Source organism: Balaenoptera acutorostrata, chromosome 3 (assembly GCF_949987535.1).
Source record: "Balaenoptera acutorostrata chromosome 3, mBalAcu1.1, whole genome shotgun sequence".
Classification (NCBI taxonomy): domain Eukaryota; kingdom Metazoa; phylum Chordata; class Mammalia; order Artiodactyla; family Balaenopteridae; genus Balaenoptera; species Balaenoptera acutorostrata.
This window is the reverse complement of record NC_080066.1, coordinates 171,929,000-171,956,812: the sequence shown is the minus strand read 5'-3', so window position 1 is coordinate 171,956,812 and position 27,813 is coordinate 171,929,000. Positions and strand designations below refer to the sequence as shown.

The following is a 27,813-nucleotide window of genomic DNA, read 5'->3' as shown; positions in this document are numbered from 1 at the left end:
TGCGTGTGTGTGTATGTGTGTGTGTGCGCGCGTGTGTGTGTATGTGTGTGTGCGTGTGTGTATGTGTGTGCGTGCGTGTGTGTATGTGTGTGTATGTGTGTGTGTATGTGTGCGTGTGTGTGTGTGTAGTGTGTGTATGTGTGTGTGTGTGCGTGTGTGCGTGTGTGTGTGTGTATGTGTGCGTGTGTATGTGTGTGTGTATGTGCGTGTGTGTGTGCGTGTGTGTGTGTGTGTGTGTGTATATGTGTGTGTGTGTGTGTGTGTGTGTGGGCCTTGAGTAGCCAGGACTATGTGCCCGGTTTTCTCGAGTGTTGTGCTGGAGAGGCACATCACGATTTTTAATCCCTCACAGTTGGACTGAATTGGTTAGCTAATCACCCAAAATTGGTTAATATTAATGTGGGGAGTCATAAAAATGATCCATACTTTCAGTATTTCATTTTGGTGTAAAAAAATACATCTGTTTGCCAATCTTTTGTCGTAGGTCCACTACCTTTTGAGTATGGGTCTGCTTAATACAGTTCATAATCCTTTTTCTTGCATAAATACCCCCATAATGCACTTGTAATGTCACGTTCAGGTTTTCTTTAAAGTTGAAGTGAGAATGTTTCTTATAACTTTATTTATTTACTTTTATAAATTTGTTTATTTTATTTATTTGTTTTTGGCTGTGTTGGGTCTTCGTTGCTGTGTGTGGCTTTAGTTGCGGCGAGCGGGGCTACTCTTCGTTGCGGGTGTGCGGGCTTCTCATCACGGTGGCTTCTCTTGTTGCAGAGCACAGGCTGTAGGTGCGTGGGCCTTCAGTAGTTGTGGCACACGGGCTCAGTGACTGTGGCACGCGGGCTCTAGAGCACAGGCTCGGCAGTTGTGGCGCACGGGCTTAGTTGCTCTGCGGCATGTGGGATCTTCCCGGACCAGGGCTCGAACCTGAGTTCCCTGCGTTGGCAGGTGGATTCTTAACCACTCCGCCACCAGGGAAGCTCTAAAGTTGAGTGAGAATTTAAAGATGCTTATGAAGCAGTCTGAAAGCCTGTCTTAGATTTTTTTGATTATTTTTTACTCAGCTTTTGCAAGTTGTCTTGTTCTTCCTAATTCAATAGCAGTTTCCTTTGGCAACTTATCTTTGTTGAGTTTTTCTAAACTTTCAATTTAGTTGTCATAGAAACGACTCTGTCTTTGCATTCGTATGTTTATGTAATACTTAATTATGTAATTGCAGTATTCAAGTAAATTGGGATAAACTGGTGTGAGAACAAACACAGCTGACTCTTGGTTACAACTCAACTGGTTAGAGCAGAAGCATGTGGGCATTTCAGAGAGTAGCCTATTAGCTATAAGCTTTCAGTTTGCCTTTGGCAGGAAAGTGGAGAGTGTTGCTTAGTTGGGAGAGTCTTTTTTTTTTAATTTAATTAATTAATTTATTTATTTTTGGCTGTGTTGGGTCTTCGTTTCTGTGCGAGGGCTTTCTCTAGCTGCGGTGAGCGGGGGCCACTCTTCATGGCGGTGCGCGGGCCTCTCACTGTCGCGGCCTCTCTTGTTGCGGAGCACAAGCTCCAGATGCGCAGGCTCAGTAGTTGTGGCTCACGGGCCTAGTTGCTCCGCGGCATGTGGATCTTCCCAGACCAGGGCTCGAACCCGTGTCCCCTGCATTGGCAGGCAGATTCTCAACCACTGTGCCACCAGGGAAGCCCAGGGAGAGTCTTTTAACACCTTGTTGAGAGAGATTACTATCCTTTTCAGAACATGCACTGAGATGATCTTGCTTCAACCTTGGATAGCCATGATATTCCTCTCTTGTCTCTGCATTGAGTTTGGTCCATGGTCTGGTCTGTTCTTCCTTCACCATTCTATTCTTAAAAAAAAAAAAAGAAGATTAATGGATTAAGAATCTCAGTTAAAGAGGTACTTTCATAAACATATATTTTATTTGTTTTTTAAAACAAGCTTTTGGAACATATGCAGAAATGAGCACACATCGTAAATATACAGCTTGTTATATTTTCACAGTTAAAAACACCCATCTAACCAGCATCCAGATTAAGAATAGGAACATAACCTGTTGTATTAGCCTAGTAGCTTCCCATGTACCCCTGTCCAGTTTCCCCCATTCCCTGCAAAGGGTTAACTATACCTATCCTAACTTCTAACACCGTAGGTTAGTTTGCCTGATTTTGAACTCTACATAGTAGGAACCACGGAATATACTGTTTTGTGTTTAGCTTCTTTTGCTCAGCCTTTTAAAAAAGAGATTTGTCCGTATTGTTGCGTGGAGAAATAGATTGTTCATTCTCATTCCTGTATGGTATTCCATTATATGAATATACTATATCATTTACTTAACTCTTGGTGGACATTTCTTTTGTTTTCAGTCTTTGGCTATTATGAATAATGCTGCTATGAACATTCTTGTAGAAGTCTTTTGGTGAATATATGTAGGCATTTCTTTTAGGTGTCTCCATAGAACTAGAACTGTTGGTCACAGCATATGCATATGTCCAGCTTAGAAAATACTGCTAAACAATTTTCCAAAGTGCTTGTACCATTTTATACTTCTACCAGCAGTGCATGAGTGGCCCCACCCTATATTTTTTAGGAAACAAAAGTGACAAACTTCCTAGTACATAAATTTCTAGTATATCCATAATGAACTACCTACCTAATAGCCCATAGAATTTTCTGTTATTCTGTGTATGATTTACTTAGGTCACATAAATTTTATTCTTTCCCTATAAGAGAGTTTCAAAAAATTTTTACAATTAGTTTTATTTATTTATTTATTTGTTTATTTATTTTCAGCTGCATTGGGTCTTCATCGCTGCTCGCGGGCTTTCTCTAGTTGCGGTGAGCAGGGGCTACTCTTCGTTGCGGTGCGCGGGCTTCTCATTGCGGTGGATTGTCTTGTTGTGGAGCACGGGCTCTAGGCACACGGGCTTCAGTAGTTGTGGCTTGCGGGCTCAGTAGTTGTGGCTCATGGGCTGTAGAGCACAGGCTCAGTAGTTGCGGCACACGGGCTTAGTTGCTCCGCGGCATGTGGGATCTTCCCGACCAGGGATGGAACCCGTGTCCCCTGCCTTGGCAGGTGGATTCTTAACCACTGCGCCACCAGGAAGTCCCTACAATTAGTTTTTATTCTGCTAGACTGCTTGGTTAGAAGGTCTTCTTTTCATGGGCACCACCTCCAGTACCATTAAACCATAGAGGAAAGTCCAGGATCTTTATATCTGTACCTCTTTCAACTTGGATATTTTGCTTTTTGCAGTGCCTTTTGTTGTCCATGGTGGCCACCAAATGTGGGAGGCAGGGAGAAAGTGTTCAGACTTAGTTCTTCACAGTCACCACCTTTTTGGCTTTATGATACTGGTATGTGGTAATCAGGTCAGACATAATCGCAAAATCTATTATATCCTTGTCTGTGGCTGTGCCTTACAGTGTAATTTCCCCTCCAAATCAGAGATGTTAATAATGGAGATTTATAATGCAACTAATAGTTACTTTAGAGTGAATCTTAGGAGTTCAGGTAAAAACATACAAAATATTGAGTACTTAGTATGTGTTAGGCGTCTCCTGGAGAACAAGTGGCATTGTACCAGCAGATACTTGTGTTCAAGGAAGTACTTGTTTAAGGAAGCAAACGCACTTTTCTGAAGTTTCACTAGAATAGAAGTCACCTCTAGTTAATAAGTATGTTGGGCATTGAGAAGGCAGTATGTAGTGTCGGAAATACTTTATCTTAAGACATGCCCAGATGTATTCTTGGAGGCCAAGGCTTGCTCATTTATCTATTGAGAGACCTTGGGTAAGTTGCTTATCTGAGTCCAAGCCTCCTAATCTAAACTGAGAAGAGTAAAACCTACATTGCAGGATTGTCGAGAAGATTAGAGGAAGTGCATGCAGAGGACACAATGCTTGGTGTAGAGTTGTGTTCAGTAAAGGATAATTGTTATTGGTCTTTTAAATCAACTGTTGGCAATTCAGAGCATCCTTTACTTTGGATGCATAGGCAACTTCCTATCCAGAAACTTCATGTAGTTATAAAATTTTCTCTCCAGATGGTGCCCCTTTGCAGTTAATTCTCCACGCTGACCCTAGGCAACCAATGATCTGCTTTTTGTCACTATACATTAGTGACAGATTCTTCTGTTCTAGAATGTAGACATGTTTTCATATCTCTTGGATAAATGCCTAAGAATGGAATGCTGGATCACTGGATGTGTATATATACATTTCATTTCAGTTCTGTTGAGGTGTATTGACATCTAATAACCTGCACATATTTAAACTGTACAATTTGATGAATTTTGACCTCTATGTATATACCTATAAAGCTATCATCACCATTAAGATAATGAACATACCCATGACTCCCCAAAGTAACTTTGTGCTCCTTTGTAATATCCTCTCCCTTTCTTCTGATAGCCTCTCCCACTCCAGGCAACCACTGATCTGCTTTCTGACACTACAGATTAGTTTTCAGTTTGTAGAATTTTATAGAAATGAATCATACAGTAGCTACTCTTTCGTCTGGCTTCTTTTACTCAACATAATTATTTGGAATTTCATTCATGATGTTGCATGTATCAATAGTTTATTCCTTTTTATTATTGTTAATTATTCCATTTTAAAGATATAGCACACTTTGTTTATCCATGCACCAGTTGATAGACATTTGGGTAACTTCAAGTTTTTGGCGATTACAAACTAAGTGCCTGTAAACATTCATGTATAGATCTTTGTGTGGACATGTGCTTTCTTTCCTCTGGTGAATAGCTAGCAGTGGAATGGCTGTGTCATATAGTAGGCATATGTTTACATTTTCAAGAAACTGCTAAACTGTTTCAAGTGATTATACAGTTTTACATTTCCACCAGCAGAGTATGAGAGTTTGAATTACTCCATATACTTACTGACACTTGGTATGATCAGTCTTTTTGGTTTTAGGTCATTCTGGTGGTATTACCAGCGGTCTAGTGTAGTAGTATTTCATTGTATTTATAATTTGGATTTCCCAAATGACCAGTGGACATTGAACATCTTTACATGTGATTATGAGTCAGATTGCTGTGGTCTAATTTTGATGAGGTCTAATTCATTGAATTTTTTCATTATAGTTAGTGCTTTTTGTGTTATATGTAAGAAATCTTTGCCAAATCTAGGTCAATTAAATTTTTTTCCTGTGCTTTCTTTTAGAAGTTTTGAGGTTTTAGCTCTTAATTTCAGGTCTGTGATTCATTTCCACTTAAATTTTGTATGCAGTGTAAGGTAAGGATTGAGGTTAATTTTTTTTTTCCACATAGCTGTAGTGTACAGTGGAAAGGGCCAGTTTGCTACTGTAAGAATCAGGGGACCTGGTGTCTATCTCTGCTATCACATTCAAGTCACTTAAGTTCTTCAGACATCATTTCCCCCTCTTCTCTCCAGACGATATGATGGGTTGGGCCTCAGAATTTAAAGTTCCATCTTGCTTCAGCAGGCTGTCTTCAATTCTAAGAAAGAAGATAAGGAAAAGATGTTGAACCTCAGTTTCTTATTTCATCCACTAGGCGGTGCTAATGGACATCCCTGTAAGGGCAAAAACTCCTTGGACAGGTGAACAGTTTCAGAGCTTTTAAAAAAGGTCACCTTTGAAGAAGATATTCATAATTCAGAAAGTGCCTGTGTTTCATTAAGGAGTAGATGCAATAATATTATAACAAAACCAAAAATACTGTTTATCACCGAAAAAATATTAGAGTAGAACAATATTTTCTTTAAAGAGTTCTGTATATTTGGTTTTAATATGTTTTGGGCAGAATGAGAGTTATATGGCTAGCATAAAAATATTTACATATTCAGGTGAAAAATTAGACTGAGAAGTCTGATGGATTTAGAATTGTCATAGAAATTCTCTTGGTAATAAGCTTGTAAACTGTATTTGCTTGGAAATACTTTTGGTAATAAAATTATAAACTATATTTCCTTGAGTAGTAGACATTGTTGAAGAGGAAAAGGATTCACAAAAGTACAGCCTGGGCATCTCTCTTTGTAGCTCTGGTGATGGTGGGGAGGAAGGGAGGGGGGATGATTTACACATACAGTTTGTGTGTGTGTGTATCTCACATAATTTTCCTCTTATTTGTGGGGGTTTTCCAGATACCTTCCTGTTATTCGTTTCTAGTTTAATTCTGTAATGGGCACAGAACAGACTTTGCTTGAATTTATTTCTTTTAAATTTGCTGAGGTTTGTTTTTTGGCCAGAACATGGGTCGATCTTGGTGATGATTCCATGTATATTTGAATGTGTATTCTCCCGTTGTTGGTGTAATGTTCTATAAATGTCAGTTAGTAAACTTGATTGATATTTTTCAGATCTTTTGTATCTCTAAGGATATTTGCTACTTGTTCTACTGACTAAACAACTGGAATACTGAAGTCTCTAACTATAATTGCAGATTTGTCTACTCCTTTCAAATATATCATTTTTACCAGTAGTTTATGTATTTTGATATTTGTAATTAATGCATATACAATTAGGGTTGTTATATTTTCTTGGTGAAGTAACCCCTCGTAGCTATGTAATGTTTGTTTTTATCCCTAGAAATATTCCTTGTGTGAAGTCTACTTTATCTGATAGTGATATACTCACTCCAGCTTTCTTTTGGTTAGTGTTTACACAGTATATCTTTTAATGCCCTTTTACTTTTTTTAAAAAAATAATTTTTATTTTGGAATTATTTTAGATTTCCAGAGAAGTTACAAAGATAGTTTAGAGTTACTATATGCCTATTACCAGTTTCCCCTAAAGCTAACATCTTACGTAACCGTGGTATATTTGTTAACAGTAAGAAATTAACATTGGTATAACACTATTTACTAAGTGCCAGACTTTGTTTGGATTTCACCAGTTTTTTCACTAATGTCCTTTTTTTCCTGTTTCAGAATCTAATCCAGGATATCACGTTGCATTTAGTTATCCCATCTCCTTCGTCTCCTCTGGGCTATGACATATTCTTAGTCTTTCCTTGCTTTTCATGATCTTGATAGTTTTAAAGAGTACTGGTCAGGTGTTTTGTAGAATGTCCCTCAACTTGTGTTTGTCTGATGTTTTTCTCACTGTTAGATTGGAGTTATGGGCTTTTGGGAAGAATACCGTCGAGGAGACGTGCCTCTCTCATCCCATCATTTCAGGGGTACATGACATCAGCATGCCTTTTCACTGGTGATGTTAATCTTGATCACTTGGTTGAAGTTGCGTCTGCCAGATTCCTCCACTGTTTGAGTGGTGAGAGAGGACCTCCCAGCCTTGTTCCTGATCTTTGGGGGAAAGCATTCAGTCTCTCATCATTAAGTCATTAAGTATGATGTTGGCTGTAGGTTTCTTATGGATACTATTAAGTTAAGGAAGTTTCCTCAAGTCCTAATTTGCTGACAGTTTTTTTAAAATCATGAATGAGTATTAAATCTTGTTGAAGGTTTTTTTCCTGAATCTATTGATATCGTATATGGCTTTTCTTATTTAGTCCTTAATATGGTGAATTACACTGATCAGTTTTCAAATGATGATCAGCCTTGCATTCTTGGGATGAAATCTACTTGGTCATGATGTATGAGTCTTTTATGTGTTTCTGGACTCTATTTGCTACTATGTTTTTGAGGATTTTTGCCCTCAATGAGAGATACTGGTTTGCAGTTTTATTATAATATTTGTGCCTAGTTTTTGGTTTTAGGGGAATGCTCATGAGATGACTTGAGATGAGATGAGATGACTTGGGAAGTGGTTTTCTATTTTTCAGGAAGAGATTGTCTAGAATCGATATTATTTCTTCCCTAAATGTTAGGTAGAATTCACCCATTAAACCATCTGGGCCTGGAATTTTATTTTTGAAAGATTTTTAACTAAAAATTCTATTTATTTAATAGATATATGGGTATTTGGGTCATTTATTTCTTCTTGAGTGAGTTTTGGTAGTTTTTGTCTTTCAGGTACTTAACTATTTCATCTGATAACTGAATTTATTGGCATCATATTATGCTATGCTAGTATCCCCTTTTAATGTTTGTGGGACCAGTAGTGATGTCCTCTCTTTTATTCCTCATATTGGTAATTTGTGTCTTCTCAGTTTTTTTTCTTGTTTACCATGGCTAGAGGTTGACCAGTTTTTTGATCTTTTCAAAGAACCAGCTTTTGGTTTTATTATTATTATTTTTTAATGTTTTCCTGTTTTCAATTTCACTGATTTTTCTTCTCATATTTATTACTTCCTTCCTTCTGGTTGCTTTACGTTTAGTTTTCCCTTCTTTTTCTAGTTTTCTAAAAATTTATTTATTTATTTATTTTTGGCTGCGTTTGGTCTTCATTGCTGCATGTGGGCTTTCTCTAGTTGCCGCGAGCGGGGGCTACTCTTTGTTGCAGTGCGTGGGCTTCTTATTGTGGTGGCTTCTCTTGTTGTGGAGCACGGGCTCTAGGTATGCAGGCTTCAGTAGTTGTGGCACTTGGGCTCTGTAGTTGTGGCTCACGGGCTCCAGAGCGCAGGCTCAGTAGTTGTGGCACGCGGGCTTAGTTGCTCTGTGGCATGTGGGATCTTCCCGGACCAAGGATTGAACCCATGTCGCCCGCACTGGCAGGCGGATTCTTAACCACTGCGCCACCAGGGAAGTCCCTTCTTTCTCTAGTTTCTTAAAAGGAAGCTCAGGTTATTGATTTTTAGATCGTTCTTCTAGTATATGCATTTTAATGCTATAAATTTCCCTTTAGCTGCATCCTACAAATTTTGATATGTTGTATCTTCATTATCATTTAGTTGAAAAAGTTTTTAAATTTATTTCAAGACTTCTTCTTTGACTCATGAAACTCATGAGTCATTTAGAAGTGTGTTGTTTCATTTCCATATATTTGGAGATTTTCTGCATATCTTTTTGTTACTGATTTCTAATTTAGTTCCATTATGGTTTGAGCATGTACTTGCTCTGATTTCTGTGACCTCCCCTTTTTCCCCATTACAGCTCTGACTTCATTTCTTACTATTCCCTTCTTCGCTTAGTGTGTACTCCAGCCATCCTTGCTATTCATTAAATACACCAAATACACATTTACCTCAGGGCTTTTGCACTTGCTGTTCCTTCTGCTTTTAATGTTTTTTTCCTCAGGTATCGGCATTGCATTGCTCGCTCTATCACTTCCTTCAGATCTTTTCTCAAATTTGGGTTGTCTGCTTATCTGGGCTAAACGGCACCAACATCTACTTAACGTCACAGGTTACAAACCTGGGAGTATCCTCAGTTTTTCCTGTTCCTCATCTCTGCTATTTACGCAGATTAAATCTTTTTTTTTTTTTACAAAGTAGGAACATTCACACGGTTTCCGTAGTTTTCTGAGATACACATTGTTTAAAAACCATTTGTTTCATCAAGATGGTTTTCAAATACTGGATTAGCAGAAACCTGCTGGAGGGTCAGAAATTCTAGCGTTTTACTCATTTCTTTCGGTATAATGGTGGGTAAGTAGATGTGACCTCCTTTCTTTTTTTTTTTTTCTTCAAGAAAAATATTTCTTAATGTTCCAAAATGGCATATATTTTATTAGTTAACTCTAGTCTCTTATTTATTATACAGGAGTATATATATAATCCGTCTCTAGGCTAATTTTATGTTTCTTTTTATTCAGCAGTGAGAGCTATGTAATTTGTGTTTTTCTTTTAATCCCTGTTGCTAAGAAACACAGAGCACAGCCACAAACCAGCTGTGTGACCTTGGGAGCATCGTTTAGCTCCTCTGAATCCTGTCAGTGAAGTGAGGGAGCTGTACTAGTCATGCTGCCGAGACGCCTCCTTGCTCTGTGACTCTGTAAACTTAACTCCCTGCTCACCCTGGTTATCAGCTTTCCTCAGGTGGTTAGTACATACATTTCTCTTCTCCTTCAAAATTATTTACTTTTCTCTAGCTAAAAAATCCCCCCCCCCCCCAAACTCAGGATATACTAGTCAGCTCTGATTCTTTTAACTAGTATTTTCTAAAAAAATACTAAAGTGTTCAATATTTTGCATGTTTAAACATGTGTGCTGCTCTAAATCCTTTTGTGTAGTTAATCAGAATATACATAGGAATAGAATGACTTGTTATTTTATTTAATCATTATTTCATAGTAAAAGTCACTACATATTGTGATTTTAAACGTCCATTATACTGCTTAGTTTCTTCATGATTCCCATACGAAAAGCATATGGACCTAGTCTGGACAACATATTAAAATCTTGAGATAGGGCTTCCCTGGTGGCGCAGTGGTAAAGAATCCACCTGCCAATGCAGGGGACATGGGTGCGAGCCCTGGTCTGGGAAGATCCCACATGCCGCAGAGCAATTAAGCCCGCGAGCCACAGCTACTGAGCCTGCGTGCCTAGAGCCCGTGCTCCACAACAAGAGAAGCCCGCGCACTGCAACAAAGACTGGTCCCCGCTCGCTGCAACTAGAGAAAGCCCGTCCACAGCAATGAAGACCCAATGCAGCCAAAAATAAATAAATAAAATAATAAGTAAATTTATTTTAAAAATTTAAAAATAAAATCTTGAGATATATTTATAATTTAGGTAGGATATATACATCATTATTTACTCCTATAGATCCATATTTACTCATTGACTTACAAATGGTGTAAGTAGCAATTATATTTCCTTAGACGATATTTTTCTTCAAGGTAACTATAACTGGAGGACTGGTAGTTCATATATTGCTGAAAGGAATGATAGGAATGTCTGAACTAGATCTTTTACGATAAGGGACAGTAGGGAGAAAATTGGCTTTGTTTCTCTTAAAGAAGAAAATATTCATGTGAAATTAAATTAATAGTTATTTAGGAACGCATGAGGGATCTTAATTTTGTTGTTTTATTTAAATTAGATTCTTGCTTTGTGGAGGTAGTATCCAGACCCTGGCAATAGCTAGCTAGTTAACCTTGAACAACTTCCATAGTCTCTGTGGATGTTGGTTTCTTTATTGTCATAGTGTAAGGGGGTGAATTATATGTCTAAGGCCCTCTTCAACTCCACCATTCCATTATATCGTATCATTAGCATTAGAGAAAAGGAATCATTGTTTCACACAGCTTTTACAGGTTGATTTGGGGTTGACTGATGAGCTTTTACATTTTGTAATTGATTTGTTTGTACTCCATTTCTTCTGATTTGGTGCCCCATTTACAGTAATAGCAGTCAAATGAGTAGACAGGATCCATGCGTATTGTGTTAGGGACTCGCTTTCTGTGTCCTATTCTCCGCTCCTAGACTTAACATCTCCGACCTGATTTCCAAATACGTGGCTATAGCCTTGGGCTTTTCTCCCAGACTTTGGGCCAGGGCTGCTTGCTGGGTGCTGCCACCACCACGTCTCTACCAGAATGTCTTGCTGGTTTTTCAAACTCAGTGTGCCCAAAACTGAATTCATCACTTTTTATCTAAATATGCCTCCATTTGTTATTGAAGCCTGATCATCCTTTTAAATTGTACTGGAGGGAAACCTGGTAATAATTTTATACGCTTTCTTTTTCTCTCAGTAATTAGTTTTGTATCAAGTCCTATTGATTTTATTTCTGCAAGAAGCCACTCAGATACACAGAATCAGAGTGCTTTGCTTGTATAGTTTTCTTTCTACATGCAGAGCACAGTGACTGGTAGATCCAGAATGTTCAGTGAGTGTTTATGAAGTGATTGAATAAATCCCCTCAGCCTGGGACCTTTGAACACACTGTTCCTTCTATTCTGTCTTGTCACTGATTCCTACTCATCTTTCAGGGCTCGACTTTTCAGGGAAGGCCTCCTTTACCTCCGAACTAAGCGATGTTCTTGATAGTACCGTGTATTGTTCCTGTGTAGGTCTTTGTACACTTAGGATGATTTCGTTGATTTTTGTTGTTTTTTTTAACTTGTGTCTTCTCTGACTGTGAAGCTCTAACAGGGCAGGGTTTGTATCTGTCTGTACCACCATGTCCCTGCCAGGGCTTAGCTCAGTGTCCAGTATATAATAAGCACTCAGTCCATATTTGTCATCTGACAAATTCTCTGGCTAGGCATAAAGCGTTATTAGATTGTGCTGGAGACTCCAGAACCAGTGCCTGGTACCCAGCAGCTCTTGAATAAATACTTGCTGAATTATTGAACATATCAGCCCACCTGTCTTCTATAGGTTAAGTAAGCGGGTCTCCTTCCCTTCCTATGATAGCTGTTTATCATCTTTTCTTTCTGCAGGTGCCAGGATGATTTTTTTCTTTCTGCAGGTGATTTTTTTTCTCTTTCTTTTTTTTATAGCTGTCAGTTACTATTCTGTTTTCCTCCTGGGTTCCTCGCTTACTAGATTGGCTGCTATGTAAACCCAGTCCTCTTAGCTATCCCCTTTCCCTTGCTATGTCCTATATCTATATATTTTTAAAAAATATTTTTCAATGGATTTTTTACTACCATTTGTTAATGGGGAAATAAGCTGATTAAAAAGAATAATGGGAGATATTACAATGTTTCCAGGAATCTTCTAAGTTTGTGTAGTTATTCCTGAACTCATTTTTTACGTACCTTTCAATATTCCTGTTAGAGCTCATGTATTTAGGGCAGACATTAGTAATCTTCCTTTTTACTCTTTGCAAAATACTGTAGAACAATGATTTTCAATTTTTTTTTTTACCATGATTCTTAGTAAGGAATACATTTAAAATTGTGACCTAGTATATACACACGTGTTTGTGTGTGGGAATTAATATATATATAATTGGAACTAAATTTTAATAATTATTATCCTTCTATGTATACTAAATTAAAAACATATCGAAGTTACCATGCAGTATTATCCTGTTAATATTGAAATATATGGAAAAAACCCAAAATAAACAATACAAAAACAAAAATAAGGAAAGATTTATTAATGCAGCAGGTGTGTTTGCTCCTTAGTAAGTTCATTCCACCCCAGAACACTTGAGGATAATGCTCATCTTGCGTACCGTTGTGAGATTTGACGTGGGGTGTGAGGGAGAGAGGAAAGGTTAGAGTAGTTCTAAGATGTGTCCATGGAGAAGCAGAGGGCTGTGTGTACCTCTGTAGATAAAAGGAGGGAGGGGAAAAATGAGCTCAAGTTTTCATATGTGAAGTTGAAGAGCCATTCAAAAGGAAATGCTCTCTTTATTACTGGTGACACTGCTTTAGTCAGAAGAGGAGTTTGTCTCCTCTTCAGAATGCCTGATACTTCTGTATGCTATGTTGACATGACATTGGGATGGTAAAAGACGTATAGTGGAAATTTCAGTAAAAGAATTTGTTGTCACATGAATATTACTAAATAATTTGTGTGCACATTTTTCTCTTGCAAAATTATCACCTTAGAGACATTTTTAGGCTGACAGTTCAGCCACTTCTTATGATAGATGGAACGATGACCCTTAGTGGTCTAGTAGCCCTAGGGTATGGACTTAGAAATCATAGGTTGGAATCCTGGCTCCAATCTTTAGTAGTTGGAATACTTTTGGGAAGTCACATTTTTTTTGGGGGGGGACTCAGTTTCCTCAACTCTAAATTAAGGATATAAATATATTGCATATGTATTGTCAAGATTAACATGATAATGTATGTAACGCATCTTGTGTGGCAATAGACCCTTAAATGTTGGGGTTTTTTTCTTTTTTTTTTTTTGGAAAATGGTTTTTTATTAGATAATTTATTTTTTTTATTTTTCTGAATTTTATTTTATTTATTTTTTTATACAGCAGGTTCTTATTAGTTATCTATTTTATACATATTAGTGTATATATGTCAATCCCAATCTCCCAATTCATCCCACCCTGTCCCCCTACCTGCTTTCCCCAACTTGGTGTCCATTTATTACAAAGGATATTAAAGGATACAAATGAACAGCCAGATGGAAAAGTACCTATGAGGAAGTCCGGAGCACAGGAAGTGCAGTCCCCGTAGGCTTCAGGCACCAGTTGGGCACAGACTATGCCACCCAGGCTCTTGGGGACACACTGGCAAGTTCCTCCAAGAAATGAGTTAAGCTGTGTCCCATGCTGGCTCCGGGGTGGTGGGGAGGCTCACTCGACCTAAGCTTGGTGAATTCCCCCGTTGTCCTTTAGGACTTCCCAAAGTCACCGGACATAGAGACAGTGCGTGGGAAAGGTTTCCCAGATGGTCTGGTGATCCCCACATCGAAAAAAAGATTAACTACCGTGAAGCTGATTTCTCTGCCTGTAACAAAGGACCCAGTTTAGCTTGATTATTGGAGGCAGCCCGACCTTCCCCAACCATCAGTGAGCAACAGGCGAGGCATGAAAACCTGCGGAAAACACCTCCAATACAGGCTGGTTGAGTTGTAAATTAAATGCTAAAACGTTTTCGAGGCTCCAGGCACACAGCCAGTACGTAAACAGCCACTGCGCTAAAACCAAAGCAAGAATACAAGAACTTACGTTCCCATACATGAGCTAGAACAGAGCCCCTTCAGAGGAGGTACGGCGGGCTCCACCTGTTGCTCCCGCTCCCTAAGCCCGAGAGGAGGACCTACCCGCGCAGCCCATTGCACCCACCGTCCGCGCTCTCGGTACCTGGACTGCGAAAGCCGCCCCGGGCAGCGAATTAAATGCGGGGTCTAGAATGGGGGCGGGACTTCCTTCCCAGCGCGCAGGCGTTCGTGAGCGCAAGCCCCTCCCCGGAACTGCGGTGGACGCGGCCGAGGAGGGCTGGTGCAGCAGTGTCTGAGGCGGTTGGTCGGCTTCCCTAAACGGTGAGTACCGAGGCCGGAGCCGTAGCGGGGCAGGAGCCGTAGCGGGGCCGGGGCCGGAACCGGCACCCGAGAGGAGCTGGAGGTGGCCTCCCAGCGCGGGGCTCTCCAGGCCGTTGGGTTCTCGGGACCAGAGAGGGCGGCCGGCGGCCTCGTCAAGCGGCCTGGCCGACCCTGCGCCGGGGGCCCCTCGGTTTCTCTGCTTCGTGAGCCGGTTCGTGCCTGACGCGAGGCGCCAGCGCCGGGCTCCTGGCCGGGCGCCAGGAGGAGCGACCCCCACCCCCCACCCCCACCCCCGCTTGCTCTCTGGGTCGCAGTCCGCGTCCTCGCCCCCATGTGCCTCCTCCCTTCCCCCCCATCGTTGATCCGGGTTGCTTGTGATCGCGGCGTAGCCCGTGCTGGGGGTGAACCTTCGTTGCGCTCTGGGTTGCTTTGCCGGTGGGGCGCCATGCTGAGCGGTTCTGGACGTGCGTCACCTTTTTGTCTTCGCGTGACGGTCCAAGGATAAACAGACCCTCATCATCCCCATTTTCCAGACGAGGAACTGAGGCTCAGAGTGATTAATACGTGCACCCCAGACCCAGAGCTGGCCAGTGACGCGTCCAGATTTGAACCAAGGTTTCCCTTTGTCTTTCCACAGGATCTATTTTTCTCGGCCTTTCTGAAAGGGGAGAACGTGGCTCGAGTTCCAGTCTGACGACTTGTTCATAGATCACTTGTTTTTAAATCACTTAAAAGGTAATGAAAAAGCTGGTTGGGTTTTAAGCCATTTGGCAAAGGCCAGAGTGGTGGCAAAGGCATCTGCCCTCTTGGGGCAAGGCTTGAGAAGGAAGAAGGCTCTGTGCACTCTTAATAAAGCTGTCCCCCTCACCCACCCTCCAGCGACCCCCTCAGGTTCTTATTCAGCCTTCAAAATGGCTTGGGAGTGGCAGGCTTCACCCACCACGCTTTACAGAATGTTATTTATTGCAGAGAACATTTTGTGACCTAGCTAGTAAACCCCTCCCCCCTTTTAAAAATATGAGAACGCTGAGGTTCAGAGAGGATTAAGCAGGAGCTGCCAAGGGCACACGAGCGGTTGGCATTGGATCTGGAATCCAAACCAGATCTCGCTCATATTTCTTTGCCACACCTCCTGTGTCCCCTCTGTTGCAGGCCAAGCTGCCCACTCTGCGGGTACATTTCTTTCCTTCTTTGATCTTCTCTAGCTGGCAGCATCAGCGTTAGAGCCATCTTTGTGTCTTCACTTCTTTGCAGGGCGTGATACTCTGTAGGCTGCTTAGAAACTATCTGTTGCCTCAGAACCCTGTGCTTCTCAGTTGCCAATCTAATGGAACATTTCTCTCCTTTTCAGCAACCATGAAGCTGAAAGAGAAAAAATCGAGGCCAGAGCCACCAAACTATGGCAGAATTCAGAGGAAGGGCATCAGAGTTGTGGGAAAATGGAAGCAGGTGAAGATTGACCCAAATATGTTTGCAAACGGACAGATGGATGACTTGGTGTGCTTTGAGGAACTGACGGATTATCAGTTGGTCTCCTCTGGGGAGGGTTCCTCCAGTCTCTTCTCAAAGGAGGAGCCCAAGAAGAGAAAGTCACAAGCTGTTTCAGAAGGAGAGGAGGAAGGAGAGTCTACCTCCTCAAAGAAGAAGATGAAGTTGAAGAAGAGTAGAGCTGTGGAAACTGAAGGAAGCAGTGCCCAGAAAGTGTTTGAGGGCAAAGATACTGAACCAGGGCCCCAGGGAGATGGCACAGTTTGTCCTGATCCAGAGGTAGGGGAGATGGCATCAGAAAGCCCGGCCCAGACGGTTCCAAAAAAGAAGAACAAGAAAGGGAAAAAAAAAATCAGAGCCTCCCCAGGGTACTACTCCAAAGGTGCCCAAAAAAGCAAAGACGTGGATGCCTGAAATGCGTGATCGCAAGGCAGATGTATCAGCTTGGAAGGATCTGTTTGTACCCAAGCCAGTTCTCCGAGCGCTCAGCTTCCTAGGCTTCTCTGCGCCCACACCAGTCCAAGCTCTGACCTTGGCACCTGCCATTCGTGACAAACTGGACATCCTTGGGGCTGCTGAGACAGGTAAGGGCATCCTTATCTGGCCAGCGCAAGATTGCTTCTGGATTGAGCTTGTGGCTGCTAACAGGCTGGTTGGCTGGGAGACGGGAATGTTGCGGGCACGACCACAAAAGCACTGTTGAGTGAAGGTTTTCAGAGGTCGGCTAGCTCTGGGTTGAAAGAGGCCACTTCCTGATTGGTGCCCTAGGCAGGTCACTTTATTTCTCTGCGCTCTGTAGACCCTATTATAAAATGGAGATAGACAACTGCAGTACCTACTTCTTTTGCTATGTGGGTTAAATGTAAGTGCCTACTAAATTTATACATTTACACAATAGTAAACTAGTAACAAAGAGCAATAGTAAACTAAAATTTACACAGTGCATTGTAAGTGATCTGTAAATGGTAGTTTTTTTCCAGGTCTTGAGCCTTTTCTGAATGGCTCAGAGGTAAAGTAGGGCTAAGATCAGCCCTCTGGAGAGGTAGATCTTCATTAGTATGAGGAAGAAGTGTCTCATTCGCAAGAGTTGTCCAAAGATAAAAAGGGCTGCGTTGGGAGTTGGTGGGTTTATTGGCATTGGAAGGATTTGAGTTTGTGATGACCATTGGGTGGATTTGGTAGGCAGATTTGGGCAGGAGGTGACTGTTGGGACTAGGCATTGTTTGAAGATCGCTCATTCCTTGGGCCACCTAAGACTTTGTGAAGCCAGGACAGGTTGACTCACCCTGGGGAGACTCAACTACTGATGGGGGAAAGAGCAATACAAGCCTGGAACTATTAGTCTAACTTGACCAGCAATAACCAATAGAAATATATATGTAATGTGAGCCACATATGTAAGTTAAAATTTCCTAGGAGCCATATTAAAAAAGGTTTTTAGAAAGTGAAAATTAATTTTAGCAATATATTTAACCAATTGCATAGCATATTTCAGTACGCAATGAATGTAAAATTTTTGAGATATTTTACATTCTTATTTTTATACTGTTTTCAGACTCTGATGTGTATTTTCAACTTGCCGCCCATCTCAGTTTAGAGTAACCACATTTTAAGTGCTTGACAGCTGTATGTGGCTAGTGGCTACTATATTGTATGGCATAGAACTGTAACCAAAAGTGGGTCCAGCTGCTCGCCGCTCAAAAGCCAATAAAGAGGCCAGCTTGGTGGAAAGGAAAGTTTGCTTTATTTTGGATGCCGGCAACGGGGGCGGTGGGGGGTGGGGTGGGGGGGTGCTCCTGTCTGAAGGCCGACCCCCCCCCCCCAACCAGTGGACAAGAGCTGTTATAGATGGAGGGGAGGGGGCCGCATGCAGAAACAGCAGAGTCAGCTGTTGACAGTCATCTTGAAATTGGTCATTGGTGGTCTGACCAGCATCGTCTTCATTGTTTTAAGTACAGTTAATCTTCAGTTCCAGGGTCGGTTTGTTTCCATTTTCTTGAGGCCAGTTCTCGGAATGGCAGGTTATGTCATGGCTACAGTCTGGTCATCATGTAGTTAACTTTTTCCACCTGGTGGGCGTTTTATCTGTAGATACACAGAGGGTATCTACAAGACAGCTCACAGAATATGGCTCAGAATATTATCTGTAGCCCTCGAGAAGGAACTAAAGGTCCTTAGCTATGCTTATTGACTAAACTTTTATGATTTGGTCTTGTTGGACTGCTTTCCTTTGCTTCTGCATTTTCTCACTTCTCTGATTAAACTTATTCTTTGGCTGAAGTTTTTCCACAGACAAAGGCAGGCAGAGGACATGGGAGGTGAGGACCATAGGGTCCTGCTGCATTTCAGAGCTAGACCATGTAGACCAGCGGTCCCCAACCTTTTTGGCCCCAGGGACCGGTTTTGTGGAAGACAGTTTTTCCACGGAAGGGGGTGGGTGGTGGTTTCAGGATGATTCAAGTGCATTACATTTATTGTGCACTTTATTTCTATTACTGTTAGTTACATTGTAATATATAATGAAATAATCATACAGTTCACCATAATGTTGACGGGAGGCCGAGCTCAGGGAGTAATTTGAGGGATGGGGAGCGGCTGTAAATACAGATGAAGCTTCGCTAACTCGCCGGCCGCTCACCTCCTGCTGTGCGGCCTGGTTCCTAACAGGCCACAGACCGCTTCGGGTCCGTGGCCTGGGGGTTGGGGACCCCTGATCTAGACACTCTGTGCCTTGGATTTCTGGAAGAGTGGTCAGGAAACTTGAGGTGAGGTCCTGTATAAGAATCATAAAGATGGAAGAGGGAGGAAACCCCAGGAAAGGGGGATGGAGGTAACAGTAATAGCTTAGAACATTTATTTAACATTTAAAATACGTCACGTCCTGTGTTACATGCATGAACTCAGTTTCTCAAAACCACCCTGAGGTAGGTTCCGTTATTATTCCCATCTTAGTGAAGAGGAAACTCGGCCTCACAGAGGGTAGACAGTGTCCCTAAAACTGCCCCACTGAAAAGTGGTAGTGCTTGAATAGTTCTAGACTAGGTCTATGTGCTGTTAAGCATTCGGCTACACTACTTTGGTATGTGCAGAGAGGCCTGGAAGTCTGTTTCCGGAAGGCAGAGGAGAGATGTGAGCCACTGTGGCTAGAGATTGACATTTGGATTTATACCACAGCTCCTATCAGGCTATTTCTATGGAATGCTGTGAATCCACAGGTCCAAGTCTCCAAGACTTTTGGGGCTGTGGGCAAACTGCTGCCAATGCAGATAATGAATATATCCATCACCCCCAAAAGATGTTTGGGCCCCTTAATAATCCCTCCTTCCCTACCTAGGCTCCCCTCCTTGTTCATCCCCAGGTAACCTCTGATAGTCTTTCTATCGCTATCAATTAGTTTGCATTTTCCAGAATTTTAAAATGGAATCATACAATATGTATTTTGGGGAGGGAGAGTGTCTGCTCTTTAAACTCAGCATACTTTGAGATTCAAAGCCATGTTACTGCAAATACCAATGGTTCGTTTCTTTTTATTGATGAGTAGTATTCCACTGTATGGATAGAGTGCAGTTTGTTTATCTGTTGATGGATATAGTTCTGTTCTTCCTAGTTGTGGGCATTTACAAGTAAAACTATCATAAATATTGGTGTATCAGTCTTTGTATGGATATATGCTTTGATTCCTGTTGGGTAAATACCTAGGTGTGGAATGGCTAGGTCTTATGGTAAATGTAACTTTTTAGGAGTTTTCCAAAGTGATTGTACCATTTTACATAATCACCAGGTTATGAGAGTTCAGATTGGTCCATGTCCTTGCCAGTACTTGGTGTGGTCAGTCTTTAATTTGATTTAGACTTGAAAAATTTTAGTGATATTTCCTTGTGGCTTTCATTGGTATTTCCCTAGTGACTCCTTGAGCAGTGTCTTTTCCAGTGCCTAATTGTATCCATGTTATCTTCTTTGGTGGTGTCTGTTTAGTTCTTTTGCCCATGTTTTAACTGGGTTGTGGTTTTCCTATTATTGAATTCATAATATATTCTAGATACACCTCCTTTATCAGATATGTGATGTGCATTGTTTTCTCCCAGTCTGTGGCTTCTTTCTTCATTCTCCTTACAGTGTCTTTCGAAGAGCAGGAGTTATTTATTTTTTTAATTTTTATTTATTTATTTATTTATGGCTGTGTTGGGTCTTCGTTTCTGTGCCAGGGCTTTCTCTAGTTGCGGCAAGTGGGGGCCACTCTTCATCGCAGTGTGCGGGCCTCTCACTATCGCGGCCTCTCTTGTTGCGGAGCTCAGGCTCCAGACGCGCAGGCTCAGTAATTGTGGCTCACGGGCCTAGTTGCTCCGCGGCATGTAGGATCTTCCCAGACCAGGGCCCGAACCCGTGTCCCGGGCATTGGCAGGTAGATTCTCAACCACTGCGCCACCAGGGAAGCCCAGAAGTTATTTATTTTGATGAAGTTTAAATGATCACTTTTTCTTTTACAGATGTGCTTACCTAAGAATCCTTTGCCTAACACAAGATCACAAAGATTTTCTCCTATATTTTCTTGTAGAAGTGTTACTAGTTTTAGGTTCTGTGTTTCAGTCTGATCCTTCCTGTGTTAACTTTTATGGGGAGAAATACAGATCAAAGGTTTGGTTTGGTTTTGCATGTGGCTATCTAATTATTCCAGCACCGTTTGTTGAAAAACTACTCTTTCTCCACTGAATTGCCTTTGCATCTTTTTTGAAAATCAGTGACCGTATAGGTGTGGGTCTATTTCTGGAGTCTTTTCTTTGCCATTGATCTATTTGTCTATCTTTACTGTTTTCCCAATACGTCACTATGTTGGATACAGTAGCTTTAGAATAAGTCTTAAAATCAGGTAGTATAAGTCCTCCAGTTTTGTCTTTTTAAAAGTTATTTTGGCTATTCTAGGCCCTTGGCATTTCAAGGTGAATTTTAAAGTCAGTTTTTCAATTTCTACAAAAAAGTCAGCTGGTATTCGGATTGGGATTGCATTGGTAATAGAGCCAACTGAGGACATGACATCTGGACAATATAGAATCTTCCAGTCCATGAATGTGGTATAGCTCTCCATTTTTTTAGGTCTTCAGTTTTTCTTAGCTGCGCTTTGTAGTTTTCAGTGTATGCACATCTATTAGATTTATCCTTAAGTATTTCATATTTTCAATGCTTTTGTAAATGGTAATTTAAGATTTCCTATTTCTGATGCTAATAAATAGAAATCTGCATTTTTGTATATTGATCTTGTATCCTGCAACTTGGTACCATCAACTGGTTTCTTCAAGATTATATAGGATTTTCTTCAAAGATGACTATTCATCCAGTCTGGGTGCCTTTTGTTTATTTTTGTCTTATGTGTTGCACCGGCTAAAACTCCAGTACAGTTGGAATAGAAGTGCTATAGTGGGCATCATTGCTTGATCACTTATTTGCTTCTGCTTGAGGCATTTTAATTTTGGAACCACTTTAAATTCTCAGCTTGAAGTGTTTTGTTTTGTTTCTTTGTTTTTGTCCACACAGATGGTGTGAATACTTGGGCTCCATATACGTTCAAAGGCTAGTTTGAAAATGTTCAAGCATAGACAGAAGTTTTAAAGTTTTCTCGAAAACTAAGAAAATTTTCTTTTACTCCCTCCTTCCCCACCAGGGAAAGGTTTTGGGAAAGTATTATATAGATTTTCATTCCTTACCCTTCAATTTTGTGTTCCTTCACAAGAGCAACAAACACACACACACACACACATACACAACTTGCCCATCTCTTTAGGGTTTCATTGTTTGGACATTTGTCTGTAGTTTATTGGTGACCTCAGCCCACAATGCCAGTCTGTCAGACTTTTCCTCAGACTCCTAATTACAGGTGCCCTCTGGTTGCAGAGCTGTAGGGGTACCGTACCTGTGTAGGGTAGAAGGAGCTTTGGATTGGTCAGGGTGGCACTTGGCTATGTCAGGGTCCCTCATTCCGTGTAAAGGATAGAACCTCAGGCAAAAGTATGTACATCTGTTGATTGACACTGTTTTTGTTTGTTTTTTGTTTGTTTTTTGTTCTGCTTCTAAGGAAGTGGGAAAACTCTTGCCTTTGCCATTCCAATGATTCATGCGGTGCTGCAGTGGCAGGTGAAGAAGAAGCGTATCCCAGCTCTAAGTAACACAGGAGCACCACTTGGGAAGACCAGTAATGAGGCTGGAGTTGAGACAGGATCACCAGGCAGGGCTGGAACTGAGTCTGGAGCTTTGCCTGCTGAGATTGGAATTGAGGGTGAAGCACTGCCCAGTGAGGCTGGAGCGAAGGCTAGAGCACCACGCAGCCAGGCAAGAGCCAAGATTGGAGCTACAGTCTCAAACCAGGTGCTGCCCTCCTGTGATGATGATGATGATGCCGGTGAAGGACCTTCTTCCCTGATCAGGGAGACGGCCATTCCCAAACAGGATGAAAACAAGGAGGACAAGCTTGATGAAGAGCAGACTAGAAAGTTCAAACGAGAATTGGGTGGCAGAATTGCACATCCAAGGCGTCCTTTGCTTGACTGGTTCTGACTCCCACTCGAGAGCTAGCCGTTCAAGTCAAACAACACATTGATGCTGTGGCCAAGTTTACAGGTGAGGTTTAATTCCGTTTAATAAATGTTGCCTGAAAGGATTCCAGTAGCTGGGGTGGCAGAGGTGAATCAGCTGTGCCCGCCCTCTAGAGGGAACCTTTCTCTTCTACCAGAGAATTAAGCCCGACAGAAAACTGTTTGAGTGACACATTCTTTATTCTCCCAAGGATAACACATAGCTAATGCTATTCTAGCTGCATAGGAAATTGGTTAACTTACTGGATACAGTAGATACTTGGGGCAGTGTTTGGCAAACCACTGTTTGGGTTTCTTTTTTTTTTTTTTGTAAATAAAGTGCTGCCACACCCACTTATTTACATATGTCTATGGTCACTTTTGCATCACCAATGCAGAGTGGAATAGAGGTAGTAATTGTACAGAGACCATTTAGCCCACAGGGCCCAAAATGTTTACTGTTGGAAAAGTTTGCTGACTCCTGCCTTAGGGCATTAGAACTTAACTTTTTCAGGGAATTCTTTGGGAAAGGCTGCAGAGTCGGGGTTTCAATTTTATAGTAAAAGGAACAGTTACTTATCAAGCTCTGACTGTGTATTACAAGGCACTTTACTAAACACTTTGCTTGCATGATCCTTTGTGTTCCTTCCATACTGGCTACCTTACGAAGTCCTCCACTAGAGAGGAGAAGAGAACACTAGCCATCAGAGGAGATTCAGTTAAATTTTAATTGAGGGGCATGGGCAGGAACTCCTAGGGGAGGTGTGTCACAGCTACAAGTTACATCTTTCCCAGCACTGTGGTGCACCACTGCTCATTTTTTCCAGAGCTTTGGATGTCACCATGCCTGGGTTCAAATCCAGCCCTACTGGTGTGGTTGGAGGGGAAAGAGTAGAAAAAAATGAGGTTGGGGAAATAGTCAGGGCCTAGATCATAGAAGACCTGGTAAGCCCTCTAGCAATGGCATCAACAGGGCAAGCCAGCTCTTAGCACCCCCCTGGAGAGGGGAGCTGTGCTGGTGACTGGCAGCCTTTACTAATCTGGGGGCGCCTGTGTCGGCGTTGGAAGAACTGAGCAATTAGTCTGAATAACAGTGTCCCTTTTGTTTTGTGTACCATAGGCATTAAAACTGCTATTTTGGTTGGTGGAATGTCCACACAGAAACAGCAGAGGATGCTGAACCGTCAGCCTGAGATTGAGATTGCCACTCCAGGCCGGCTGTGGGAGCTAGTTAAAGAAAAGCACCCTCATTTGAGCAACCTTCGGCAGCTCAGGTGAGAAACAGTACCTCCCCCTTGCCCCCACCCCCTGTTCTGAAGCGGACCTGAGGTGACATGGTACAGTGTGCAGTGCCTTCTCCCTGTTACAAAGTGCCATGGTGTGGTACTAGCCAGACTTGGGCCTTTAGAAAACCGAGCATGTGTGAGGGAGATTGGTTGAGGGCCCTGGGGGTGGTGGGGTGGTAGAGTATGCTGTGGATGACTCCTCTTACCTGCTGCTAACCAGGTGATGTGGGTCTGTCTGGATCCGTAGGTGCCTGGTGGTCGATGAGGCTGACCGCATGGTTGAGAAAGGCCACTTTGCTGAGCTCTCAAAGCTGCTAGAGATGCTCAGTGATTCCCAGTACAACCCAAAGAGACAGACACTTGTTTTTTCGGCCACGCTGACCCTGGTACATCAAGCTCCTGCTCGAATCCTTCACAAGAAGCACGCTAAGAAAATTGACAAAACTGCCAAACTTGACCTCCTCATGCAGAAGATTGGCATGAGGGGCAAGCCCAAGGTCATGGACCTTACAAGAAAGGAGGCCACGGTAGAGACACTTACAGAGACCAAGATCCATTGTGAGACTGATGAGAAAGACTTATATCTGTACTACTTCCTGATGCAGTATGCAGGCCGCACCTTAGTGTTTGCCAACAGTATCTCCTGCATCAAACGCCTCTCTGGGCTCCTCAAAGTCCTGGATATCATGCCACTGACCCTACATGCCTGCATGCACCAGAAGCAGAGGCTCAGAAACCTGGAGCAGTTTGCCCATCTGGAGGAGTAAGTCAGGCCTGTGCACAGATTAGCCATTGGGTCTAGGTCACCAGGATGGTGGGAAGCTACCTTCTCTCGTGGGAGCCTTATCGGTAGAAGGTAGCCTTTTTTTTTTTGCACAGCGTGAGGCAGGCTTACTCTCATCTAGTACGTTTGGTTGCTGGGAATGCCCAACAGAAACTTCTTTAATAATGAGTAATGGTGACAATAATACCTATTATTATTGAACACTTAACAACAGATTAAGTATTGTGCTTGCATTTTAGATACATTATTACATTCATTCACTTGTAACATCCTTGAGAAGAAGAATAGAGTCAGGGTTCAGAGCACAGACTAGAAGCGGACTGCTTGAGATCAAATCCTGGCTGTGTCACTTCTAGCTGGTCGGATTACTTTGTGTTTCAGTTTTCTCATAATCAGTATAATAATAGAAGTTATGGCAGAGGGTTGCTCTGAGGAGTAAGTGAATTTATGCATTTGAAGTGTTCGGAACAGTGCTTGGCACATGGTATGAGCTTGCTAAATGTTAGCTTTAATACTTACCACTTGTCATTATTCTTATTTTATAGATTAAAAAAAGTAAGGTTTAGAAAAGCACTTAAGCTTGCCCAAGGTTTCTCAGCTTGGAAGTGGTAGAGCTGGGCCTCAGACCAGCCTGTCAGACTGCGGAGCTCACGCTGTCGTGTCCATCTGCTCTTGGGCCAGAGTGATGGTCAGGCAGGCAGCACGGGGCAGATTGTCAAAATGAGGGCCTGGGAAGCTGGGCTTTAAATTGGCTTCTGCCCACATTGTTTTGTCAGGTTACCGGTTACAGATGAGTTTCAAGAACAAGTGGTTCACTTCCCTCTGAATGTTAGTAAGTAGAGTTAGTGGTTCATTGGATCAGGAGTTGGCAAACGATAGCCCATGGGCCAGATCTGGCTTGTTGCCTGTTTGTATAAGTAAAGTTTTATCGGAACACAGCGAGGCCTATTTATGTATTGTCTATAGCTGTTTTTGTGCTATAATGGCAGAGTTGAGTAGTTTCAACAGACATCACCCACGAAGCCAAAAATAGTTTACCCTCTGGCCCTTGACAGAAAAAGTTTGCTGACCTTGACTTAGAGCGGTGGTTTAATATTTTACAAACTTTAGTTTGCATCATGTTCCGCAGCCCTATCTCAGAGATACAGGAAGTGGGGACCCTGAAGGGCCTAAAATCTTAAGTTTTTAAGACATACGTCAGGTGCTTTTGACTCCCCTGAAACTACACATACATTAAGAAACATCACCCAGTACATATTATTGAGTGCTTGCTGTGAACCTGGCACTGTTCTAGGGGCTGGTAATAGAATAGTGAGTAGTACAAAGTCCCTGCTGTCATGGAGTTTACATCCCAGGGGAGGGAGGTAATAAACTGAGAAGTAAGTATGCAGTTCGTCAAGTGGTGCTAAGTGCTAAGAAGTAAAGTTGTATAGGGAGTTGTGCAGACTGTGGGTGTGTGGTCTGGGAGGCTTTTCTCATAAGGTGAGATTTGAGCAGAGAGTAGAAGAAAGTAAGGAAATGTGAATATCTGAGGAAGACCTTTATGGCCTAAGGTGCACTAAGTGCACAGGCTGGGAGGCAAGAGCAGGTTTGGCATGTTTGAGGAAGAGCGAGGAGAGCAAGGACGCCTGTGCGACTGGAGGGAATTAAGTGGGAGGGTGATAGGAGATGAGGTCACCGACCTAGAGTATGGCCCCATTTAATGCACTTGAGGTAGTCTTTATTATTGCAGAGTGTGGCTTGTCGATTGCGGCCAGTGAAACCCAGGTTTGGATCCTGGCTCCACAACTGAACAGCCATATATATACCTTGGGAAGTTAATCTCTCTGAGCCTCAGCTTCTTTATCTGTCAAAGGGACATATGTAATAGTATTGTCTCATAGAGTGTTTGTAAGGATTGTTGTGTTTAGAGTACTCAGTGGTAAGAATTTGATTAATGATAGCCGTTAGTTATTATTAATGAGCTTTCTCTCTCCACCACAGTTGTGTTCTCCTGGCAACAGATGTGGCAGCTCGGGGCCTGGATATTCCTAAAGTCCAGCATGTCATCCATTACCAGGTAGGGACATCAGGGAATTTGTAGGCATCTCCCAACATTGAGTGGGGAATTTTTAAAGCAAGGGTTGAGGGAGGAGGAATTGTTGGTCCCAAGGCCTCACGCAACAGAGAATACCACGAGCATCTAGTGACCAACTGGCTGCTGCCACTTTTGGAACACTGTGGTGAGAGTTATTCTCCAAAACCTCTTGACACTGTCTGATGTCAAATATCTGATAGCCCCTTTCTTTTTGAGTTGGGCAGGCTACTTAGTATTGGCAGGTTAGAGTCTTAGTTTCTTCCATGAAATGGGCATAATAAGTTTAGCATGTAAAATGATTACCCTGCTTGTAGAGAAATAAAAGAGTGTGGTAATTAAGTCCTGCCTGGACTTAAATCCCAGCTGTGTACCCTTGAGCAAGTTATTTAGTGTCTTTGTGCCTCAATTTTTTCATTTGTTAAATGGCAGTTATTACAGTATCGACTTCTTAAGTTCTTATTAAGGTGAAATAAGTTATTACGTGTGAGGAGTTTAGAAAGCCAGGTGGCACTTCCTAAATGTTAGCTGCTGTTGATCCTGACATTAATATCAGCACATGTACCTGGTAAAGATTAGCATAGAGTGGTGGTTAGGCATATGGGCTCCGGGACCACACTTCCAGTGTTTGAATGCTTCTTGGCTGCTGCTTAGTGGGTGAGCTTTCGGCATGTGACTTAGTATGTCTGGTTTCAGTGTCATCATTTGTAAATTGGGAGTAATAACGCTACCTACGCCATAGGGTAATCACTGAATTAAACGAGCTAATGCTGACGGATCGCATAAATAAATAAAGTAAAATAAAGACTCTTCACTGCATAATGACCGAGGGATCAATCCTAGACGAAGATATAACAATTGTAAATATTTATGCCCCCAACATAGGGGCAA

General features: G+C 42.0%; 2 protein-coding genes and 1 long non-coding RNA gene across 14 annotated transcripts in view; 2 read left to right on the top strand and 1 right to left on the bottom strand.

Annotated features, from left to right (window-relative positions):
- The window catches only part of LOC130707501 (cyclin-Y-like protein 1), a 142,619-nt gene that overhangs the window by 62,707 nt on the left and 52,099 nt on the right, over positions 1-27,813 (top strand). For 3 of the 9 annotated variants that reach the window (XM_057542233.1, XM_057542232.1, XM_057542231.1), the window contains exons 1-2: positions 25,161-25,207; positions 26,832-26,907. The exons of the other annotated variants lie outside the window; for them this stretch is intronic. The gene's annotated coding sequence lies outside the window, so the exon portion shown is untranslated. Of the gene's footprint in view, positions 1-25,160; positions 25,208-26,831; positions 26,908-27,813 lie in introns of those variants that run through there. 9 annotated transcript variants of the gene reach the window in all.
- Positions 745-14,749, bottom strand: LOC130707507 (uncharacterized). 4 transcript variants are annotated; one of them, XR_009007400.1, is made up of 3 exons: positions 12,534-14,739; positions 4,905-5,483; positions 745-1,852 (listed from the first exon to the last, which is right to left on the bottom strand). It is a non-coding gene; the product is annotated as an uncharacterized LOC130707507 (long non-coding RNA). The 4 variants fall into 4 exon arrangements; XR_009007399.1 differs by lacking the exon at positions 745-1,852 and adding an exon at positions 7,127-7,364 and having other exon boundaries at positions 4,564-5,483; positions 13,853-14,739; XR_009007398.1 differs by lacking the exon at positions 745-1,852 and having other exon boundaries at positions 4,564-5,483; positions 12,534-14,749.
- LOC130707499 (ATP-dependent RNA helicase DDX24-like) lies at positions 16,083-27,214 on the top strand. The gene is given in 7 exon segments (XM_057542216.1): positions 16,083-16,569; positions 16,571-16,799; positions 22,283-22,747; positions 22,750-22,824; positions 23,899-24,052; positions 24,312-24,827; positions 26,832-27,214. Coding segments are annotated over 7 exon segments (2,025 nt in total). The 5' UTR covers position 16,083; the 3' UTR covers positions 26,932-27,214.